This window comes from Podarcis tiliguerta (genome assembly GCF_965153285.1).
Source record: "Podarcis tiliguerta genome assembly, chromosome: 1".
NCBI classification, from domain to species: Eukaryota; Metazoa; Chordata; class Lepidosauria; order Squamata; family Lacertidae; genus Podarcis; species Podarcis tiliguerta.
In genome coordinates, this window is record NC_139534.1 from 61836298 (window position 1) to 61859431 (window position 23134).

Consider the following 23134-nt stretch of genomic DNA (forward strand, 5'->3'; position numbering starts at 1 on the left):
AAAGCCCATACTTTCAACTACAACTACAACTAATCCAGAATGTGGCTGCCACACTGGTGACTGGGAGCAGCTGCTGGGATCATATGACACTGGTCCTAAAGCATCTACATTGGCTCCTAGTACATTTCTGAGCACAATTCAAAGTGTTGGTGCTGACCTTTGAAGCCCTAAATGCCCTTAGCCCTGTATAGCTGAAGGAGCTTCTCCATCCCCATCGTTTAGCCCAGACACTGAGGTCCAGCTCCGAGGGCCTTCTAGTGGTTCCCTCAGTACAAGAAGTGAGGCTACAGGGAACCAAGCAGAGGGCCTTCTCAGCAGTGGCGCCCTCCCTGTGGAATGCCCTCCCATCAGATGTCAAGGAGATAAAGAACTACTGTACACCACTTTTAGAGGACATCTGAAGTCAGCCCTGTATCGGGAGGTTTTTATTGTTTGACATTTTATTGTTTTTATATGTGTTGGAAGCCATATTGTTTTTATTATTATTCACATAATAAATAAAAACAAGGAGGAATTCAGTACTCACTGGATCATGGTTTTTTTCTTCCAGATCACCGCATTATGCTTGTCCAGAAGTAATTCGGGTAAGTGAGCTTGAAATCCTTAAAATAAACATTTTTTCAACAGCAGCAGCAGCAGCAACAACAACAACAACTTATTTCTCTCTTTTATAATTGGGTATCTCTGGATAGCCCTCCACTTACTTGTATTACCAAAGTATTAAACTTTCTCACATTGTCTGGTTATCTGAATAGTACAAGAGGTTTATAAAATTTCAGTACAAGGACATTCTTTGATCACTAACAGCCAGAGCAACAGTCCCCTGTGTTTACTTGGTTTTATTTTCCCATTCAAACTATTTTTTTGAGCCATCTTCTGCCCTTTCAGTTTTCACCTAAGAAAGGTGAAACGTGCTACTCTTGGTGTGTCACTGGACAACAAGGGGATGCTACTATTGCAGCTCCTAGTGACTTGGTAAACAAAAGGTTCTGCTTCCCACCTGTCAGACTCAGGGGACAATTGTGAATTTAAGCTTCATAAAATCAATAGCATGGAATTGACAGCTGATGTCATGATCTGGCAAATATGACTAATTCCGAGCCCCATAAAGAACCAACTGGGAGAGAAACAGTTTTTTCATATCCTCAAGGCATCTCTAACATTTCAGTTTTTGTGCTGATTCTTCAGACTTTTTCTTACACATGCCATTCCAATACATTCTCCTTGTCATCCTCTGGACAAGGACATACAATACTTCTTAATAAGAGTTCTCCAGTCATTTTTCTTCATGTCATGGGGTAACTTTAAAAACAAACAAAATGCAGATAGTTGAATTGAAAATTAAAGTTTTCCTCTTTTTACTCTTTTTTTAAAAAAAGTACTGCAGCCCTGCCCACCTCTCAATGTTCAAAGGGGTTCAGAGTTCAGTGGCAGTCATAGCACAAGCCCTGACCAGCTCTGACAGCAAACTCACCTGGCTGCATGAGAGTTCCCAGTGGCTTAGTGTCAGCATGAGAGCCACTGGCAAATGAAAAGTTAGAAGTTAACTTTAAACTCCCTATTGTACCTTTTTAACCATGTCATTGGCTGCCCCATAGCAGATGTCACCTATGACATTCAGCCTGTGCAATATAACAACAGGTGTGGAGCAGGTGGGTTTGGTTTTGGGGGAACAATTTCACAGCCCAAATTGAGAGACATGCTTTGGCCCCTGTGCCAAAGGTTCCTCGCCAACCTTCTGAGGGGTTGACATTGGATTCACAATAACCCTTTCACCCCTTCTCCCTTCTGTGTATGCACAATGTGCACCACAATACCCGAATCCATCCTCTGGAATGGGAGGTATGTGCATAACTTCCTATCCATCTCCAGCCTTCTCTCTCATCTCAGTGTTACATTACTGAGGATCTGTATACATGTCCACAGAACAGGAAAGGGCAAAGCAACTCTAATGAACCCTAAGGCAATTCCTAAATGGTTGGGCACTATGCCCATGCTAACCTGGCTAATGCCATATATAGATGCAGTTTGTGAATGTAATATATTTACAGTGACTCAGAGGTCCTTAAACAGGGAGATTAATGTTCTGTGCAGGGTAGAGTGACAGACAGGGAAAGCATAGACTTAAGCAGTATGGTTATGTTAAAATTGTTGTTTACTGTTTTAACATAAGTCCTTTGTTCTTTCAAAAGGTGGTCTTCTCTACTTCTTACCTGCCAAACTGTACTAAATATACGCTATACTCATTGTGTGCAATTGAGCATTTTTTGTAATATATTAGATCTGTGTAATATATTGGTGTGGTTTGGAGAAAAAGAACGTTTCCTCCCACTGAATTCAAGGACACCTGGATAATTATTTATCTAACAACCTTCAGGTTAAATCTCCTATTTCCATATTGTACAGGGGGAGAAATACGATGGGAGAAAAGCAGACGTCTGGAGCTGTGGAGTCATTTTGTTTGCATTGTTAGTGGTGAGTCATTACCTTCACTGTATAGGACAACTACTGTATTTTTGCATTCATGATGGTCTACTGAATCATAATTTCAAAATGCCATGCTAAAAATGTTGCTGGAGGGCTCAGCACCCCTCTGAACATGTACCTACATATCTGCCAATAGGCATGTATTAAGGCTGTGCATCTGGTCTGGACAAATCCCAGATTCTGAACCAAACGGGGCTGATCTGGAATTTGTCCAGAGTGGATCAATGCAGGCCCAGATCAGTTCAGGGCTTGTTGGCAAAATCAAAAGCTGTCAAAAGCAGTGTGTGTGTCCTAGCAAAGGAAATGAGAGAGGTATTCTAAAGGAAGTGTCCAGACTATTGTGGAAAGTTGTCACTCGTATGTAATGGAGACAACAAGGTCATACAAATGGAATCAATAACACTTTCATCACATTCCGTTCATTAAATAGTAGATGAGTAGAGCACCCATTTATTAAAGACTCAGAAAGAAACAAAGTAAAACAAAATTTGAAGATCGTTTCCATCATATGTTTGATCCCTTTCCAGAGAAAGGGATGTGTATTAGAAAGAATTATGTCGGTCCAGTTAGATAATGAAATATAGCTGAAACAAGTTGAGAAAAACAATGTCTGTCAAATTTCCCATTATCTAATCAATATTTCACTGAAATTGGGTTGGATATCTGTGTAATAAGAATAAGAGTAATTTTATTATTTATATGCCGCCTCTCTGACTGGGGTGTCCCAGCAACTGTGGGCTGTTCCCGACAAATTAGTAAAAATATGTGTTTTCTTCACTTAGCTGTTAAGGAGGAAGACATGCATTATTCTTTTTTTAAAAAATGCATGCTTAACAAGAAACACCTGACTTAAATCAGATAATTTCAGACTACTTACTAGCAAATCATATCATCACTAGGTGTAATTTAAGATATATTCTGTAGCACAAGACCTTCCATATGAAACCTTATACAACTACATTCAAATGTCAACATTGTTATAATTCATAAAAATAGTTAGGGCATTAGGAGCTTTTAGTGGCTTAATAGTCAGAGGGTATCCTTAGATTACTATATTGCTATAAACCTTATGCTATCAAAGGCTTTGTTTTGGTATTCAGCATTACACACTTACATGCAAGGCACCTGTGACTCAGTTTGGGGCCTGATTCAGCAATCCTGTGGATAACATGGGAAATTTGATAACCAATTTTCCCTCAATTTGCTTCCGCTATATTTCATAGCATACTGAAGGCAAGGCTAAGAGGTAACCCAGAGAGATTATTTGATGCGGAATATGTTTTTGAGAAAGCCATTACCATATTACCCAGTGGATTTTATATCTTCATTTTAGGCTAGTGGAGAAACTCATATTCATTGCGGTCTCTGCTCAGCTTGAACACTATGTGATCCAGCTATTTGGTTAGCATCAGGAGCTGGTGGTATCCTAGCTCTCTGAGCTGACTATTCTGAATAAAGAACTTTGGAAGAAAGCCTTTGTCTTATGCGTGAACATAGGTCATATTCTGGTCAGTCACACTTCCTTCTGGCCTTTTGACATTTTGCAAGGTGGAAAAGTCTCTCATGCTAAACAGCCGTCTTTTAGTGTTTGGTGTAAATATGTCCAGAGGAGCTTAGAACCAAGGAGCAGATAAACACATCTGCTGCTAAGAGTTTGCCCTGGAGGACTGCCAGCAGATCAAAGCCTTGAGCTGCAACTACAACTAAACAGCTCAGCTGAAGTTAAGCAAATCTTTGTATCTATGGATGATTTTCTTGAAAACCATTCATGCTATGTTCTGTTCCTCATTGACTAATTAAAATTCAATATATTTATCTATGTTCCTCCAAGTTTTATTTTCTATGCTGAAAAGGATAAAGGGATATGCTGCTTTCAGAATTATATCCAAACACAATCTATGTTTTGGATCCATTTTTTAGGGCCAACCACATGTGACAGAATTTGGGTTCTGTTGAGTAGCTAGTGGCAGGATTCAACCATTTCTGGCACTACACATTCTTTAGGGAGCTAAGGCCATTCTGACGTGTTCAAGTGCTATGTTATGACTAAATTAAGTCCAAGCAACGCTGTCCCTTTCTGATGACATGATCTAGCTTGGCAGAAGTTTACCCTCTCCTACACTTCTCACACTAGAATCCCAGTCTAGAGCAGGGACCCCTCTCCTCACATGGACTGCTTATCAGAAAAATACTCTTCAGTCAATAGCCTGCATTGTGACTAACCTCATACGTAGTTTGGGCCCGAATGCCTCCTCATTTCTCTCCTCTGTTCTGTCATTGCTTGCATTCAACACCCATTTACCTTTCTTCCTTCCAGTGGCAGAGCTTCATGCTCTGGCACTGGGGGTGGAGAGCAGGCAGGGGCGGAGAGGGGCTAGCACGCGTCTTGGGGGCATGGCGTGCCACCCACAGTGGCCTGGCACGCTGCCTGTAGGGGCGTGGCACCCAGCGCAGGCAGGGCGAGCAGCGCAATGGCACCCTACCAGGATCGTGCTGCCGGGGGCGGTACGCTCCCCCCGCACTCCTCTTCCTCTGCCACTGCTTCCTTCCTCTACTACTTTTTCCTCTTTTTCCTCTGTCCTGCTGTTCCAGGGTGCCCTACCATTCGATGACGATAACTTGCGGCAGCTGCTAGAGAAAGTGAAACGTGGTGTGTTCCATATGCCACATTTCATCCCGCCAGATTGTCAAAATCTCTTGCGGGGGATGATTGAAGTGGATGCCTCGAAACGGCTGACGGTAAGAAGGCATTCACTGTAGATCTCGTGACTTCTGCTTTCCACTCATCACCTCCACTTCTAAAAGTTGTGCGTTTTTATTTAATGTCAGAGCTCTGCACAAACATAAAATTTCATACTGTGGCCACTGATGCTTGGGATGCTGCTGTTGAAATGAGGGTTGGGATGGGATAGGTCTCACAGGGTGGCCATCAAATAGAACATCCTTTTGTTGCACTTTACAAAGGTAAACTGATGGATGTGATAGCAGGAACTCTAGTGATGGTGCAAGTAAACCGATAATGAGCTGGGTCTTGTGTTGTTGCAGTTTGGGCTCAGCTTGCAAACAGATTGCAGAGTTTGCCATTATATGTTTGACATTACAAAGCCTCCATTTATGAATTTTGGCACCATTGGTATTTGGACCCAGACTTTGTTGCTTGCATATGTCTAGATTTTCTCTCCTGTGTTTTCTGAGACGTTTCACCTTGGTACTTTTTGCAGAGGAACTGTGTCAGTGTTGCATGGGAACATTTTGTGTGTATACTATGCTAATATTGTAAGTTTAAATAATTTTGAAAAGCAGGACTTCTAATATAATTTGTGACATTTCTTCCATTTTGGTACGAGCAACATATATGGTATATAGGAGCCGGCAATGATTTAGTAGATAATATTGAGCTCACAGATTCTTTCTGCATGGGAGTATGTATGAAAAAATGTAAATCTGAAACTCCTCTCAGAACTTCTTTCTGTTAAAATATTTATAAATCTATTAGGTCAATCTGCATTAAATGAAATGATGATTTAATGACGTGAGCCCCACACCCTCCCAGACACACATCTGCTAGAGGTGGAAACAAAACTCTCACCTCATTGCATAGTAATTGCCTATCTTTCAGTTCCACTTATTATCATTCTAGGTTGCATGCAGCTTAGTGAGCAACTCATAATATCCTAGATCCATCACAATCTAGGTGTTGCTGAGTTCCCTCTGATTTCCCACCTTACTCCAATACACATATATTATGTGCGTATGCTTGTGTTTCAAAGAGCAGTGTGTGTGTTTTGCAAAAAGTCTTGCATCCTGTTGTGCATTCATTTACAACCATTAATTTACATAAACTACTGTCAATTTTCAGTGCTCCATTGTCATTATTGATTCTTGGGTCATTACAAAGCCTGCTATCTAACTGAGGGCTTATCCACACTTACCTTTCCTCTGTTCTTTCCAGGCATGGTCTGCTATTTAAAGCATCCTCTTTTTCCTTTCCTTTTTCTTTTTCCTTTTCCTCTGGAGCTATCCCCATGAAAGCCCACTCTTTACAGCTTGATTGGAGCAAATGGCAGTCTGCTGAAAACCCGAATTGATGCTTGTTCCAATTTAGCTTTAAAGAACGAGTTTTCCCAAGGAAAGCTTAGGGCAAAAAAGTGTAGCAGTGGAGACCTGTGCCTGGAAAGAACAGGGCAAAAAGTAAGTGTGGATAAACCCTGTAGTAATTCAGAGTATTTGCCTTCCACAGTGACGGATCACAAGCTCTGTGCGACTTGAGAAGTTGCATATGCTTTTATTTTCATCTCTAATGTGAAGATGAACAATTTTGGGGTCTTCCCAAAAAAGCTGCAGAACTATATTCCTTGTTCCCTCCTCTAATATTAAAAACGGAACTTCCACTGTGGGTTTGCCTATAGAGCTTGTTTTTATAAATGCATAATGGGGCCATGTGATATAGCAGGGGTAGCCAGCATTCCACCCTGCAGATGTTGGACTCCCATAACCCTCAATCAGCATGGCCGATAGTATTGGATTTTGGAAGCTGTAATTTGACAATATCTGGGCTACACTTCCTCTGATATATGGAAATGGGATTTTTAAAGCTTCTTTCCAAAATGGCATTAAACGTAGCAAGCAGTAGTTAGAACAGAGAGGAAAACCTCTTGGGGAAGCCTGTTAAATGCCTTTGTCACTTAAACACATTTAAATAGCATGTTTTAAATGAAGGTAGAAGGAGTGAGATTAACTCCCACTGTGGATCACCTTCTCTAGCGCTGCAGAGCAAAAAGCCTACAGTCTACTCCTTGTCAAAACCAATTGCCCTCCTATAACCCTTCCTTGTCACTTTAAAGTAGATTAAAAGTAACAAAGCATTAATTAATTACACCGTCTTTTTAAAAAAAGAAAAATAAAAGGCAGTGGACATGTTGGCAGCAGCAAGCAAGGAATGTATGATATCATCATAATATTTCAATGCAATTAAATTGGAATAAGAATAGAGACTGATTTTATAGCACATATTCCATATCCCCAAACAGAAAACCTGAAAATGGTTTCTGAGTGAGATTTTTAGAAACTAGCACTACAGCTGCATTTTTAAGGCTAGTTTCTGACCAAGTCCTATTTAGCCCTAGAATGTTTAGCTTGAAGTGGCAAGAGCAAAACACAACAGACTTCCATTTGATATCCTTATATGAAGGGTCAAATTGTCTCAGTCTTGGCTTCAGCCATGACCTTGCAGGCTCTTCTGATTTGGGAAATACTGAAAATGCATCTGGCTTGGAAACTGTCGCCTTATCTTCAGAACTGATCCAAGAAGGCATTGGCCTTGCAATGGGCAAAGAAGGCAGTTCCCACCTCAGCAAATGGAGCCCAGAAATGCTGGCTCCCCTCTCCCCATAACCTCTGTGTGTGCCAGCATGAGAGAAGGAAAAGTGTACCAGTGTCAGGTGTCTTTCTGTGTTAGGTATGTTATGTGGCGTATGTGTGTTAAAGGAGTGTGATTGTTTGTATATATGGCCCTCCTTAGCTGCCCTTCCTTCTTCCTCACTAGCTCCAATGCATGATAGCAGCAACTATAGGAAGGCCTCAGAATGAAGCCTACATGGACATGCCTTAGCCTTTTCATCTGTACTACCAACATTTTTTTGGACCAGGGGACACATTCTGATTTTTGAGAGAGTGCTGAGGGTGCCCATCACAAAATGACTGCCATTGGGGGGTGGGCATGGCATAACACAAAATTAGAGGGAGCACCGTCATGGTGAAGCTCTTTCCATTATTGGATTTCCATACAAGAAAAGGCTTTACCTGTTGAATATCTGTCTAGAAACTAAGGCAGAAGTAGGAAATGTGCATTTAGGGGGAAGGGGAAACAACAGCTCTTTACAACCCTAGAGATTACTTTTTACCTATGATCCATTTGCACAAACTGTTTAATTGGGCTGGTGGGCTATACTGGTTTCTGAACACACAAAAGGGCTACTTGACTCATGTGGCTTAGGGTTGCATGGGCCTATGCTACTGATTGGTAAAGTGCTTGGGAGAGGGGAGGGGAGGTGGGCTGAAGTTGTCAAACCAGAGACTTGGAATGCGGCTGGCTGTTCCATTACTCTAGAGGCGACCACTGTAAGACTGTGGGAAGCCCACACCCCTGGTCCTAGGGAATCCGTAAGTGAGTGTTGGAAGCAGAGAGAAAGAATTAGGGTGGGTTCCCCAAGGCTACTAACCAACCTTACAGGATCGGCGCTGTAGCTGGGGCACCCTACCATTACAGTTGCCTTACTCTCCCTAACAATAAAACTCTAGCTTTGACAAGGTGAGCTAGTTTGGAGCAGCAAGTCTAACATTTCCCTTTACTATTGAAAATAGAGGAAACTTAAGATTTTCTTACCCTCTTTCAACTTTTACTGTTCAGAATTCCGTTCCTTGTGCTTTTGATTTTGGTAAACCCCTGTCACAGTCACACCAAATAAGCTGCCTCATTAAAACAAAAAAGAAGTCTGTTTGGAGCGTTCCAATATGATGGTTATATAATGTACAGAAGCCCCTGATTCCCCTGCTTCTCTCGGCCTCAAAGCAGTCTTCCCTCAGCCTGTTGTGTTCCTTCACGTAGCCATGCACATGTTTTGGCTCTCCAGTTCTCATTAGTCTGGAAATGAAGTGGAAAGTAATGAGAGCAGGACAGCTGCCTCAGTTCTTCCCGGCCAGTTTTAATGGGCCTCTGATCCCTTGCTTCAGCCAATGGGGTTTCTAAGTCATTCCAGTTCTCTGCCCTTCTCTAGGTCACACATAGTTTCAGCCCCTGTGCATACTGCACACTTGTGAGCTCAGCAGTTTGATTTGAGGCACATTCACTTGGAATTGTCATCCAGCAAACGGTCTCTCTCTTCTGTTAGCCAGCTGTTAGTTTGAATAGCACTGGATGAGGCAGAGCAAGAATTATGTTTCTGTGGCCTTCATGATTAAAAGTAATTTTGCATATCGTGTTTGGTTGATTTTGATGCTGTAAGAATACATCCAGCATGTGACTTCTGCACATGGTCTACAACTCCTGCTGCAGTTCTATTTAGCACAGTTTGTTTAGAATTGAAGACTTTAGCCCCACAGTATTTCAGTCCTTGGACTCAATGGGTTCTCATTCGGTCTTCGCCTCTGGCGAAGCCCCAAATCTCATGCAAGCTCTGGCATATCTTTCCCTTCCTCAGCCTTCAGTGGACAGAGGTAGAAGGACAAGAAAGATTACACCATGATGCAGAGCAATAGGCCAGAACTGTGTTGTGCTCCCTTGAAGAGAACAGGAACTTGATGTGGGGGATGGAGTCAGGCAAGCTACCAGCCTTCTTGGTGTGACATGTAACATGATGTCTCCAAATGATGCCAATTTTTGAAAAATTGGTTCCTGTAACCTAGATGATTTGACTGAGAAATGTTTGGTGCTGAGGTTCTAGGCTTGTCACTTTAAAACACCCCCCCCCCCTTTGCATGCAATCCAGACCAATTTCTGGTAGTAAGCTTTGTCCTGCAGCTATTTTCACCTGTAATATGTTGCAGCTTGAGGATGAGGGGCAACTGGCACAGGTGTGTATAAAAAGAATGATTAGTGTAGTCACAGCATCCTGCCATAGGAATTGAGACAGGGACTCTTCTGTAGAGATAACACCTCTGGTGCTCTGACCAAATTGCAATGCTCAATAGCATAATGTATGTACCTGTTATTTTGAGTTTACTCATTTCTTTTGTTTACTCTTTTCTTGTAGCTAGAACACATTCAGAAGCACATATGGTATATGTAAGTAACTTTTTGTTGATATTTGGAAAGATATATTAAAGTCACTGCTTTTCAGGGAAGCTAGAGAATTGTACATAGCTTCTGCACCATGTCTGCATTGTGGGCAATCATGAGCTCAGCAGAAAAAAATAGAGGCCCACCTTTGTCCGTGCTCACTGATTAGATTAGTACTGTTAGAGATTCCTGTGCACTCTACACTATTTTGGATATACCTGAATACAATCCATCATAAAATCACAGGGGAAATATACGGGTTTCTTTCCGGCATTCATGGGTGCTCAAAACATATCTGAAGCATCCCTAACCTGGATGGTTAAGTCCAGTCAAACTTGACTGTGGGATGTGGTGCTCATCTCGCTTCAGGCCAAGGGAGCCAGCATTTGTCCGCAGACGGTTTTCCGAGTCATGTGGCCAGTATGACTAAACTGCTTCTGGTGCAACAGGACACCGTGATGAGTGCCAGAGCACATGGAAACACTGTTTACCTGCAAACAAAAGTCTTTCCCAGTCACACCCAGGCTGCCTATACCTGAAAAATGAGCCTTATTTTTATGACATCAGTATCTATTAGTGTGAATGTGTGTGTACCTGCTGTTGCCATGACTGATAGCAGTGGCAACATTCAGGAGATAAAACGGGTCAGCTAGACTGAAATATTATGACACATCAAGTACAGGAATGACAGCTAACAGCTGAACAAGACATTGCACTTGGGTTCCATTCGTAATATAGATAGTGAATTCTGCTTATGAATAATATTTTGTTTTGTATTAAATTAAAGTGGCAGTATGCTAAAAATAGAAATCCCTTAAAACAGGTTGGTAACTGTGATTCTTGAATGCACATTCCTGGGGATCTTCATTGCCCATAGTAAATATTTTACCTAGATGCTTGCTCAATCTGTGCTGCTAAAAATCCATGTCTTGCAACTATCCTTCATAGCTTAACCCACAGTTGCGTATTTACTTGAAAATGCATTTACTGGAATGAATGGGGCTTATTTCCATGTATGAAGTTACTATTCAGTGGATCTGCAAGGTATTCATGGTATTAATATCCTTAAAAATTTTGAAGATAGAGGAAGTCTGTTCTTAGGAAGACAGATGGCTTTTCATAGCCTTGTTATTAAAATGCTACCATGTTTTACTTTTTCTCTGTTTCCTTTTCTGCAGAGGGGGTAAGAATGAGCCAGAACCAGAACAACCAATTCCTCGAAAGGTGCAGATTCGCTCTCTCCCTTCCTTGGAGGACATTGATCCTGATGTTTTAGAGAGCATGCACTCGTTAGGTTGCTTTCGTGACAGAAATAAACTCTTACAGGACCTGCTAACAGAAGAGTAAGCATTCAGTCTTTGCTTAACATAGGCTTGATGGGTATATGGGAACAGTCACCAAAAACCATGGAAGGCATGATTTATTTAGCTATTACAGGTTTCTGTTAAAAGACAAACTTTGCTACATGCAGCATTTCTTTTTCCTGCAGCAGCCATGGAAGATCTTCTTTTCTACTCATCTGTTAAATGGGGTCTGTGGCATAATGTTACCCTGGTGCATGGGCCATGTATATCATGATGAGCCAATAATAATTTTTCAGCAGATTGAGATGTAAAAGAACTTCCTTGTGTTAAATCAGACTTGCCACCCACCCGGTTCAGTGTTATATCTATCATCTATCTATCAAGAGGAATCTCTTGAGGGTTACTAGGAGCTGATGCAATTCTGGCAGATACTGCTACAACTACTACCAGTAGTAGTAATAATAATATTCAACATCAGTATACCGCTTGGACTACTGTAATGCGCTCTACATGGGGCTACCTTCGAAGGTGACCCGGAAACTACAACTAATCCAGAATGCGGCAGCTAGACTGGTGACTGGGAGTGGCTGCCGAGACCATATAACACTGGTCCTGAAAGACCTACATGGCTCCCAGCATGTTTCCAAGCACAATTTAAAGTGTTGGTGCTAACTTTTAAAGCCCTAAACGGCCTCGGTACTTTATACCTGAAGGAGCGTCTCCACCCTCATTGTTCAGCCCGGACACTGAGATCCAGCTCTGAGGGCCTTCTGGTGGTTCCCTCACTGCAAGAAGTGAGATTACAGGGAACCAGGCAGAGGGCCTTCTTGCTAGTGGCGCCTGTCTTATGGAACACCCTCCCATCAGATGTCAAGGAAATAAACAACTATCTGGCTTTTAGAAGACATCTGAAAGCAGCCCTGTTTAGGGAAGTTTTTAATGTTTGATCTTTTATCATGTTCTTAATATTCTGTTGGGAGCTGCCCAGAGTGGCTGGGGAAACCCAGACAGATGGGCAGAGTATAAATAATAAAGTATTATTATTAGTAGTAGTAGTAGTAGTACAGAGTGCTTCATGTGCATTATTTAGTTGTAGTACAACAATCCTGTAGGGTAGCTCAGTATAATTATCTCCCATCTTGCAGGTGGTGGGAAGTGAGGGGCTGAAGCTGACAAACAGTGATCTGTCTAAGGCCACCTAGTGAGTTCACAGCAGAAGCAAGATTCAAATGAGGGCCTTCTTGATTCATAGCTCAGCCTCTTATTTATTTATTTGGACTATTTTTTACCTTGGCTACTAACCAAAGTTATCGAGACAGTTCCTGATATTTTTTAAAATGCAGTAAAATAAACAAGAGTTGCCCCCCCATAATCGCAGAAAAGCATATAGAAACTTCCTCTGGCTCAGGAATGGTCGCCAGAGCAACTGAATGTTCAGTCCATCACAAGTCAAGGGTTCCTCACAGGCCAGGGACGCTGCTGCCTCTCATAGCTTCTGGCTCTGGTGGCAGAGGCAGAACACACTTGGGGACCAAAGTTGTAAGAAGCCCCCATGGTTGCTCTACCAGTGGCCTGATGCAATCCTTTTTAAGCTGTACCACTTCAGATACAGAGGGGAGGGTTATATGCTTGAATACTCCTCCATGTAAAAACCAAACCAAAATGTGTCCCTGCACATGGAAATGTGTCTTCCTTATTTGCTTCTTTTCCACCTGAAGAGAGTGTTTTACATGGAGCAAAACATTTATTCATTTATTTATAAATGTATCCATATCCCTCATATTCTGTCCCCCAAAGGATTCAATTACTAAGTTCCACCTCCATTGTCGAGGGCAGTGTAAATTTCAGCTTCTGGGAATCACAAGTCATTGGAGTGCTGTTGCGCACTGGTTCTGCACATGGACTTCCCATGGACATCTGGTTGGTCACTGTCAGAACAGGTTGCTGGGCTAGATGGGCCTTTGGTCTGATCCAGCAGGGCTCTTTTAATATTCTTATGACCTGAGAGCATCGTATTAAAACTGTCAACTATAAAAACAATTCAGAAGGTAACAGTTCTTTTTCAAGGAGTAGCTATTCATGCAGGTAAGTCCATTCAATAATGTCTGCACCAGCTCTTTCTTCCATCATTTAAGATATCATAAATGAAGTTAATATCTGCAGAAAGCTGGAAAATTTTATTGGATGATGATGATGTATTGTTGTTTTTCCAGAGAAAACCAAGAGAAAATGATTTATTTTCTTCTCCTTGATCGGAAAGAGAGATATCCTAGTCATGAGGATGAGGACCTTCCTCCTAGAAATGAAATAGGTATACTTGGAAACAAATCTGTGTCTCTAGAGTGGGTCCCTCTTTTGGTGTTGCTTTCACTGGAGGGACTGGCCACATCTTACCAAGTGTTATAGCATGTTACATAATATTCAGTCTATTTGAGAAGTTCCTTGCATTTTCAGAAAGTCTCGTATAGATACAGACCTACCTGCACCTGAAAGGCTTTAAAATTAACTTCAGTAGAGGTGACCGCATCTCAGTTTATGCATCTCCTTGCATGGCTAGAGTTTCCCCTACCACTGAAATAAAAGCTGGTGTGGGTGAGACTCCATGTGTGCATCAGACTGAACTTGGAGCTTCATACTGAAGCCACAGTCAGCAGTCCTTGATCACTTCACTTGAAACATGTTCTTAGCTATGTATGCACATAAAGCAGAAAGGAAGCATTTCCAGTGAATCCAGTGGATTTAAATAATGTGGATGCAGCATACTTGCTCTCTTACTATATCTCACATAATGCTTATAGAAAAATATGGGAGAGTCTTTTCTGATGTGCTATTTCTGACTTCTTAAGGTATACTCCCTAGACAATGAATTATACATATAGGGGAGTTTCTTAACGTAAGCTCCATAGACAACAAATTGATTTGGCTAAATGCTTTGGCACAAAAGATCATTCTGCTACTTATTATTTAAGTGGTTGGATTTTGACTTCCTGCGCAGACAAGTGCAATTTTATGCCTCAGTTGTGCATCTGAGGTAGGCTTTCCTCCTTCTCTTTGCATGCCACAGATGTATCATAACATTCGTTCCATGCACTAATGCAAACTATTGTCTGGATTTTTCTGTGCAGGAAGAAAAATGTCTTCCCTGAATGTGTTAACATTATCTCTGAGCTGCATATATCTGTGTGATGTGTCATCATATTTTAGAATTCATGTGCATTATTATTCAAGTGTTAGTTGTGCTTCCTTTCCCAAGGGAAGCATGGTGGATAAGTTTAGCTCTTTGCTCCTAGCAATATCTCTGGGAATGCAGAGCAAGGTTTAATTGAGAGCAATCATGCTTCTGATGAATATCTCATCATTAGCCATTAACTGTGGCCTCAAACAAAGAGATGAGAGGAAAGGATCAGGGAAGTAGTGATGGTGTAATAATAGTTGCTTGGAGATGTTACTTACTTCAAAGATGCATGCCATGCAGAATAAGTGTTCATCTGTCTAGGTGCACATGGGCAAGTTTGAAAAACCTTAGAGCAATAGTTCAGGCTTTGGAATTCTAGCTGATGCTAAATGAATGATTCAGCTCTGGTAGTCTGTTGTTATTTTCTTTTTTTTAACTTTCCTCTTTTTGATCCTGTGCATGTGTGTGGTTCCCTTCTCTCAGAAGTATGTTTTCTTCCTCTCTATTGAACCAAAATTTCTCCTGCAATGTAGTCTGACATTATTCCACAGTTGCACAAAGCACACAGATCTCTCTCTATACGGGCCACTGCAGATTTGTGAGAATAGAAAGCAGCATTTCTTCTTTTTAAAACTTTGCTCTAGCAACCCTACTGTCAAGAACAAACTCATCAGCACACATGCAAGAATGCTTATTTGTTTCCATTCTGCCTGGCTGTAACATTGTTTTGGTTCCTTGGGGAAGAGGGATGATGATATGAAAGGTCACATAAATCAAGACGTGAGGGTATAAAATATGGTATAGTTGAAAACCCCTGTTTTGTCAGAGGGCAGTAGTTTCTTCAGTGCAAAACAAGAGTTTTTAACACACACAACATATTGAAAAGGCAAGTTGCTGGAGAACTGGGGCAGAAGACTGAGTGTTTCATAGGCTAAAAGTGGCAGATTCCTATACAGTATCCTCCAGTAAATGCCAGACTCCATGTTTGCTATTTTTTTTATTACAAGATCCATTGGCAGTAAATGTTAGTTTAATACTACAAGTTTAGGCTCTATCTTGCTTGCCCTTCTAAGATGCCTTCATTTAACTTTTAAGTAGCTGCTTACAAGCAAACATAAAACCTTCTTACCTAAAATGTCTCTACATCTGGAATATTGTAGTCTCCATTTCAGTGACTGCTACATTGGCCTGGTTAGCACGTAAAGCTAAACCAGAGATGAAAATTAACTATGGCTTAATGCAAGTGAGCAGCAAGCTTGCTTTGTTCATCTCCCACTTCTGCTGTGCTACTGGGAAGCAAGCCAGGGTCTGGCTTATTATGATGCCTGAACCAGGACTCATTGCTTCCTCCAAACAAGCTACAAGCAGTAAGCCAAGAGCAAACCATAGTTTGTTTGGAGAGAAATAAATCACAAGCCTGGGTTCAGACTTAAACAGACTCTGGTTTGTTCCCAGCAGCAAGGCAAGAGCAGTGTGGAGGTGTGTGTTCTAACCTTATGTGCAAGTGGGAGAAGTTTGTTTTTCATTTCACCCTCCAGATAATCACAGCTCTGTTTTTACTTGTTTACTTACATTTGTTGAAGATCATTTTTGAAAAGCTGTTGAGAGATACTCATGGTTTCCATTCTGAATGGAAACTCATAGTTGAGAGATATTCATGATGGAGTGAAGAGGGGTTTTTCATGTGTGATATTGTACAGAGGAGTCTTAATGTTTCAGTTTTCCGCTGGGGCCCCCTATTTTTGCAGTTTAGAAAATATGGTGTGGGTATTTCCTGGGAAGCAAAGTATTTTGAGCCGGGGACATCTGAGGTGTGTTCAGCCATGCTGACTGCATTATCTCTGCATAAAGACCCCCCCAGAAAGCGTGTGGACTCTCCAATGCTGAACAGACATGGGAAGCGGAGGCCAGAAAGGAAGTCAATGGAGGTCCTGAGTGTGACAGATGGAGGATCCCCGGTTCCAGCTCGCAGAGCGATTGAAATGGCACAGCATGGACAGAGGTAGGTGGTCCCCAAAGCCAAAAGTCAGGAAGTCTGTGCCATCAGAGTTTCAGAAGCCATCTCAGCTGGCACCAGGTGAAGGAGCATCAGTCTAGGTTTTCTCACAGTAGCCTGTGCAGAAATCTGTAAGGAAGATTACTTAATTACTTAATTACTCTAGTTACTGTTGCTTTTTTAAAAAAATATATGTATACTTTTTTTACTCCTTTGCATCCAGCATTTCAGAGCAGTGCTGGGGGGAGGGAATAATTACCAATTGAAGCTTGCATAGGCTAAAGATAAACATCTTAGCTAAATAAAAAGTGTCACCATAGCCTTTGGTCTCATCCAAAAATGTGTGCATGTTTCTTACGTGAAAATCAATTATTTCCAGTCTCTGTCTGAAGAAACATGGCAGCCATGGTGTTGCAGTGAGCAGCAGACGGCCATAAATAAATAAATAAATAAATAAATAAATAAAATGTGTTCCCAGAAGGCATAAGCTCAGTGAACTTCTTTGGGGTCTTCTGGTTATATTTTGAGGCTGAAGAGATGAAAGGAAATCCCCATGTGTGTTAAAACTATATAGGAATGTACTAAAGAACTCTGTGCATCTAGCTTAATTTAATTTTTTCCAACACAGACCTGTGCCTCAGTTGTTAGCAGTTATCCTCCCCAACTTTAGCTGATGTCCAGTCGCCAAGTAGAAAGCACAAGAGGGCCTGTAGTCCAGTGCAGTTAAACCTCTAGTTTGCCAAGAGCAGTTTGCCAAGACTAACCAAATTTGATTCCTGGGGGTACATAGCTGTGCACTGTACAGTTTTTGGTCTGAGATATGCAGCAACAGGATGCCTGAAAAGTAAGTAGTGAAATGGTAATTTGGTAAATGTATCCTGATGTAGTGGTTGAGGCCAATTTGATCAGAGATGACAGGCTAAGAAGCAAGTGTAAGCATGGTGAGGCTAAACTGCTACAACACTGAGCTATCACCATTGATTACATAGGCTCCCTTGTCTCAACTCTAAAAGTCCATTTTGGGTGCTGAGAATTTTGCTTACCTAACAATGAAGCTCTTCAGGAACAGAATGATGGAGACAGCTTGTGATAATATCAGAAACTCACCTGCAGACAGTCACCATGCTGTTTTGCATTCCATTTGTTTACATCAGGCACTTGTCTGGGTAGAATTTGCTAGGGCTAGCCAACTGAGAAAGAAAACCCAAATTAGGAAGAATGTCATTTCCTGATTCTAAGATCTTGCCTTAATCCTGATACATCAAAGTAGCTTGCACAATTCCTGCTATGTCTCACCTTGGGATGGCAGTTGCATAGCAGATTCTCAGGAAAGTGCAAATATTACACAGCTTTGTCTCTCACCAAATGAGAGTGTGTGCTTTTATTTATTTGAATGTTGGCAGGGGATGGGGAGCATGAACACTGCTTTAGTAGAAACTGATAAACTGACAGAAGTCCAGAGAATTTTTTCTGAAGTGATGCTTTTATACAAAAGGTTGTGCCACACAGCAAAGGATGTGTCCATATTTTTGTGAGCCAGAATGCATGCCAAATACAACATCTGTGCTTTTGCTCATATAGTTGATTGCTAGGCCATAGCTGCTAAAGGAAGGTACCAATGTGTGATTGTGAACAGGGAAATGGAACAGACATAGAATGAATTATTATTTTTTTGACTGTACTTTGGTAAATCAGATGAGCCACCTCATCTTCAGATTGCAAAGGCATACAGCATAGACTACTGGCAGAGTACTTATTCAGAACATGGACTGTTCATTAACAACAAAGGTGTTTGGAGGTGGTGACCATCTGACAGGAAGACTGTCAGTACCATCAGTAATAAAACCCAAGTACATCCAACTAAGAGGCAAACTTTGTAAGGCTTTCAGCATAGTATTATGCTCCAAGTAGCATTTGAAAGGTAATTTTTGTTAGAGTTCCATCTGCCCTTAGGAAGAACATTCTCAAGGTGTATGTTCACTATAGACATAAGTGGTCCATCACTAATTCCCTTTCCTAAGACAGTTTGGAAATTTGGTTCTAACAGGATTTATAGCAGATAATTCTCAGCATCTTTACCTAGGAGCCTTTGATGTGTCAATACACTGCAGGTGGTGGTACAAAACCCAAGGTTTGTGGCACAAAATCACATAAAATCTTGGCATAGGTTTTGGGGGGAAATAAGAGTTGGGGTTCATAGTTAATGCAGCTGAAAGGACAAATATTAATGGGCTTTGGAAAGAACCTTTATCCTTTCTTTGACATATTTGTGAAGAATAATTAATATCATGTGAAACCTGCCAAGGGGTGGGGTGAGGGAGCTATGTACCAGCATAACTCTACCTTCAGTTGCTTTCTGTCTGTCTGTGCTTGGAATGTTTTGTTGCCATGCATTGTCTTCCTGGCTGCCTGAGACTCAAAAGTGCACAGGTATCTGCTGTGCTGGTTTGACTGGCCTATTGTAATCCTGCTAGCTGCCAACCCTAATGTACTGTGAGGAAAAAGTGTTACTTAGCTTCTTCAGTGCTTTACATTTTTCCCCCCAGTGTATCTGACTCTTTATATATTCCTTGCCTCTTCCTTCCCTGTTCACTATTACTGAGGGAAGAGATAAAATGCAGTGTTGAATATCCTAAAACCTACTTGGTTTTCAATACTTCTCTACTGAAAATCCTGCTTCCTCCATTTGCTGTTTTGGTTACCGTAAACATCATTTCCTTTTATTCTTTCTATTCTGGGGACTTTAGTACATTGTTCTTCATCATATTTAACTCAGCCTTTCATCTCCCCCAAGATACATCAATGCCATAGCAGCTGCCACGTTCATGGTGCATTTTCCTGCAACGGGTTCTTTTTTTCTCCCTCCAAAGATGGGTGTCATAGGCTTTTAGGTTTCTCTTAAAGCAAACAGAATGAAGTACAGGGAGCAGATTAAGAACTGGAAGGGGAGCTGAGACAGTTGGTTCCATCAACAAACTGGTGTCCTTTTTCTTGTGGGTACTTTACACTGATTATCTGGAATGACAACTTTCATTTGGGTCTGGTATACTCCAGATCAACTGTCCATAGGCCAGACCTGTCTTTTAGGCCTTTGTTTGCAGATGAGGCCATGTGGGGAGGGGGGACTTGTGGGAACAAGGTATGTATAGCAGAGGCCATTTTGAACCACTTAACCGAATCTGCATTCTTCAGACCATGTTTAATATTGGTGGCCTCAGCTGAATTCTGACATGTCTCACAAATCTCTGTGAGGAATATGATTCTACTTTGGGTCAGCATTTCCTCATCGGCTAACTTGGGTTTGGGGAAGGCATGTGCAAGAAGTTTTAGAGACATGGTTTGTATAAAATGAATCTTGCCTCGTGCCACCATGACCAACTTGAGAGTTGTGGTTTGAGCTTGCATCATCAAATTCAGTATCAAAATCTCCCCACTTGCTTCATTGGTGTAGTATAAGCCAAATCTAAGTTGAGTACACCCATAAATGTGGTACCTTTCCGGGGCAAGACACCCAATTGGTAAAGGAACACAGTTCTGATCCCTGTTCCAGAGCATTTCTTCAAAATGGGTGGGGTAACTTTGGGTGGGTGGGTCTCAGGGACTGCGTCAGGCAAATCTCATATGAATGTCCACATTAGTAACTCTGTTTTCTCACTTTGTTCCTGCCATAGTAAAACAATGTTCAGTAAAAGCCTGGATATCTGTGACGCCAATCCCAAATTCAACAAAGAAGAAAGGTATAAACACCAACAATCTGTTCCTCTCCTTTACCTCACTGCTATTCCTTAAAGATGCAGTACTTACCTTCTCCACTGGGGAAAAATTTGCTTGCACTTGAGAGAAAGAGACCCAGTTTTGGGTGGACCAATAGCTGGTTTTCTTCCACATCAGCACACTATTTCTGCCTTCCCCAGCCTGACACCTTCCAGATGCTGGACTATCCCTGACTACTGACCATGCTGACAAGGGATGATGGGAGTTGTAGTCCAATAATATCTGGAGGGCTGGGTTGGAGTTGCACTAGTGTGTTCTGTGACCATGAGTCAGTAACTAATTTACAGGAGAGCTACAGTGAGGAAGGAACAGGTGATGACAAGCCAGGGTTCCTCCATCTCCCAAAGCCACCTCTTCCTCCATATACCTTTCTTGCCTCTGTGCTGGCAAATGGGGGAAGGCAGTGGTACTCCTGGGGAAGCCAAATTTGGTATTGGTAAACCATTTAACCAGCAGTAGAAGGGCCCCTGATCCTTAAGCAAACTACATAAAATATGTTAGCTCCTCTCATCTTATTATTATTATTAATCTTGAACTTTGAAGATTAGGCTGACTTTCCTTGCCCTCCTCAGCCTTGACAGTTCAGCTGCCAAAAGGTGCTGCGCTCTGCCATAAGAGATAGGAGCATGACTGTTAATGGGAAAGCGGGCTTAATAATTATGCAGTGCTGCCTTTGGCATCCGAAGGGGGTTGTTATCCAAAACATCTGGAGGGCACCAGGTTGGCTAAGACTGGTGTAGCAGACGGAGTTTCCAAAGGTGCAGCTTTTCTCATCTCTGCATGACAAAATGCACCAGCCAAAACTCTGTGTTGGTGTTGTTTTGGTGCAGCTGTTGAAGGCATTGTTGCTACTTTTGAGTTGTTTCATTTTTAAAACCTTTAACAGTGATAAAAATGAGGCATAAAAGTAATAACACTGTGTAATATTTCCTGCCTTGTTAACATTGACAAAGGCAGCACCCAGTTCATTCACTTGAAAAATAGAATCTACTCTTTTCTAATCATCTGGAGAATTATTCATTGCTCTAGAACATTAACTAGGTTTTGAACCATTTAAGTCCTTTCCTTTTGAACATAGACAGCAGGTAGTGTCCAAATCCCACTGAGATAGATGAGAGTTTTCTAGTTGTGGATTGTACCCCTAGTTTATCACCTAGAAACCTTTTGCAACTACACGCATATAATCTGTAAGGATGCATGACATATACTTAAGCATGTGGAGTCTCACTGTAGTTTACACATGGGCAAAGAAAAATATTCTGCATGTACTCAAAGGCACATTGGTCTACACTCAACCTGCAGACCGGGGGAAAGAAGTCCTAGCCACTGCATTATGAATAACACTTGAGTATTCAAACTGCTCCATATACATTGTCTTTTAATCATTACAGTTGCCCTATTAGGTAACTCACTATATCCATTTTTGTAGTTTGGGAGCTAAGAGCAGAAGAGAGTTATTATTTATATATACAGTTATATCCCACCTTTCCTCATATGTGGTTCTTCCCTATTTAATCCTCATAATCCACTATGAGGTAAATAAGATTGAGAGACTGGCTTCCCAGTTTAGTGAAAATTTGAACCCAGGGCTTCCAGGTTCTAGTCCAACACTCTACCCCCACCCCCACCCCCACTGGCTCTGATCTGACTAGTGAGTACATTGCAGGGGCAAGATTTGAACTGGTTGCTTCCTAGTGTTATCCACACTTTTGTTTATCCACTGTTGTCCCATTGCTTTTCCCCTGGGGAAAACCACTCTTTAGTGCTGAATAAGAGCAAACAGCTATTGGGTTTTCCGCAGATTGTTGTTTGTTCTGATTTAGAGCTAAAGAGCGGGTTTTTCCTGGGAAAGAAGCGTGGGGGGGGGCTGCTTGGACCTGTGCTTTCTAAGCATGGGGCAAGTGGAATTGTGGATGAGCCCTCAGTCGCTTAGCCACTGCACTGCACTTGAGCTAGTATTCATAATATTGAAAATGGGCTCTTGGACTGAGCTTTTGCAAACCTTGGCTCAAATTAAGCCTAGAAACTGCTTTTGTAGGCCAAGAAAGTCCACTAAATAAACTTTTTAAAGGACCTGCAGGTTTCTCATTTAAAAGCTGCAGATAGAGGGAACTCTGCCTGTCAGCAGATGGATGGTCTGATTCTGGCACAGCATACAAGGCACTCATTTTTATGAGGGCCTGCAGGAAGAGAATATAGCAGCCAAGCTGCCAGGAACTCATAAAAAGTTCACAAGCTGGGGAAAAATAATGAGCTGCTGTCTTGTGCAGTGCTCGTCAGGGAGTCCCCAAGCTCTGTTGCGGGAGCCAGAGCCTTGATACAAATCTCAGCCTGGAGTGACGATTGTGGGATGGGGTTCTGAAAACCTAACCACATCTTGTTAGCCCTGTCAAAGTTCTTGCCAGACAGATCAGATAGCCCAGCCTTGGCCATTTCCCCTTCCTTATCACTACAGTGGCTTTTGATGCATTTCCCTTAAGGAAAAAAAAGGTTTTACTATATCCTCCCACCATCATTCAACCCACCTTAACCTTTTTTCTCCTGTAGTTACACAAGTCTCAGCCAACTTACCATTTGCCCAGAATGGGTGCCTGCACTGATGTGTTTTGTTTTATTTTGAA

At 41.7% G+C, this 23134-nt stretch overlaps 1 protein-coding gene across 18 annotated transcripts in view; it reads left to right on the forward strand.

The window, feature by feature from the left end:
* Nucleotides 1–23134, forward strand: part of BRSK2 (BR serine/threonine kinase 2) — a 380957-nt gene that overhangs the window by 301551 nt on the left and 56272 nt on the right. For 10 of the 18 annotated variants that reach the window (XM_083424835.1, XM_083424845.1, XM_083424847.1 and 7 more), the window contains exons 6-13: nt 551–584; nt 2407–2475; nt 5080–5226; nt 10239–10270; nt 11443–11607; nt 13782–13879; nt 16595–16745; nt 20411–20476. In XM_083424835.1, the coding sequence (XP_083280961.1) occupies nt 551–584; nt 2407–2475; nt 5080–5226; nt 10239–10270; nt 11443–11607; nt 13782–13879; nt 16595–16745; nt 20411–20476 (762 nt within the window). The remainder of the gene's footprint in view (nt 1–550; nt 585–2406; nt 2476–5079; nt 5227–10238; nt 10271–11442; nt 11608–13781; nt 13880–16594; nt 16746–20410; nt 20477–23134) is intronic. The other 8 variants (XM_083424840.1, XM_083424849.1, XM_083424837.1 and 5 more) reach the window with 1 other exon arrangement.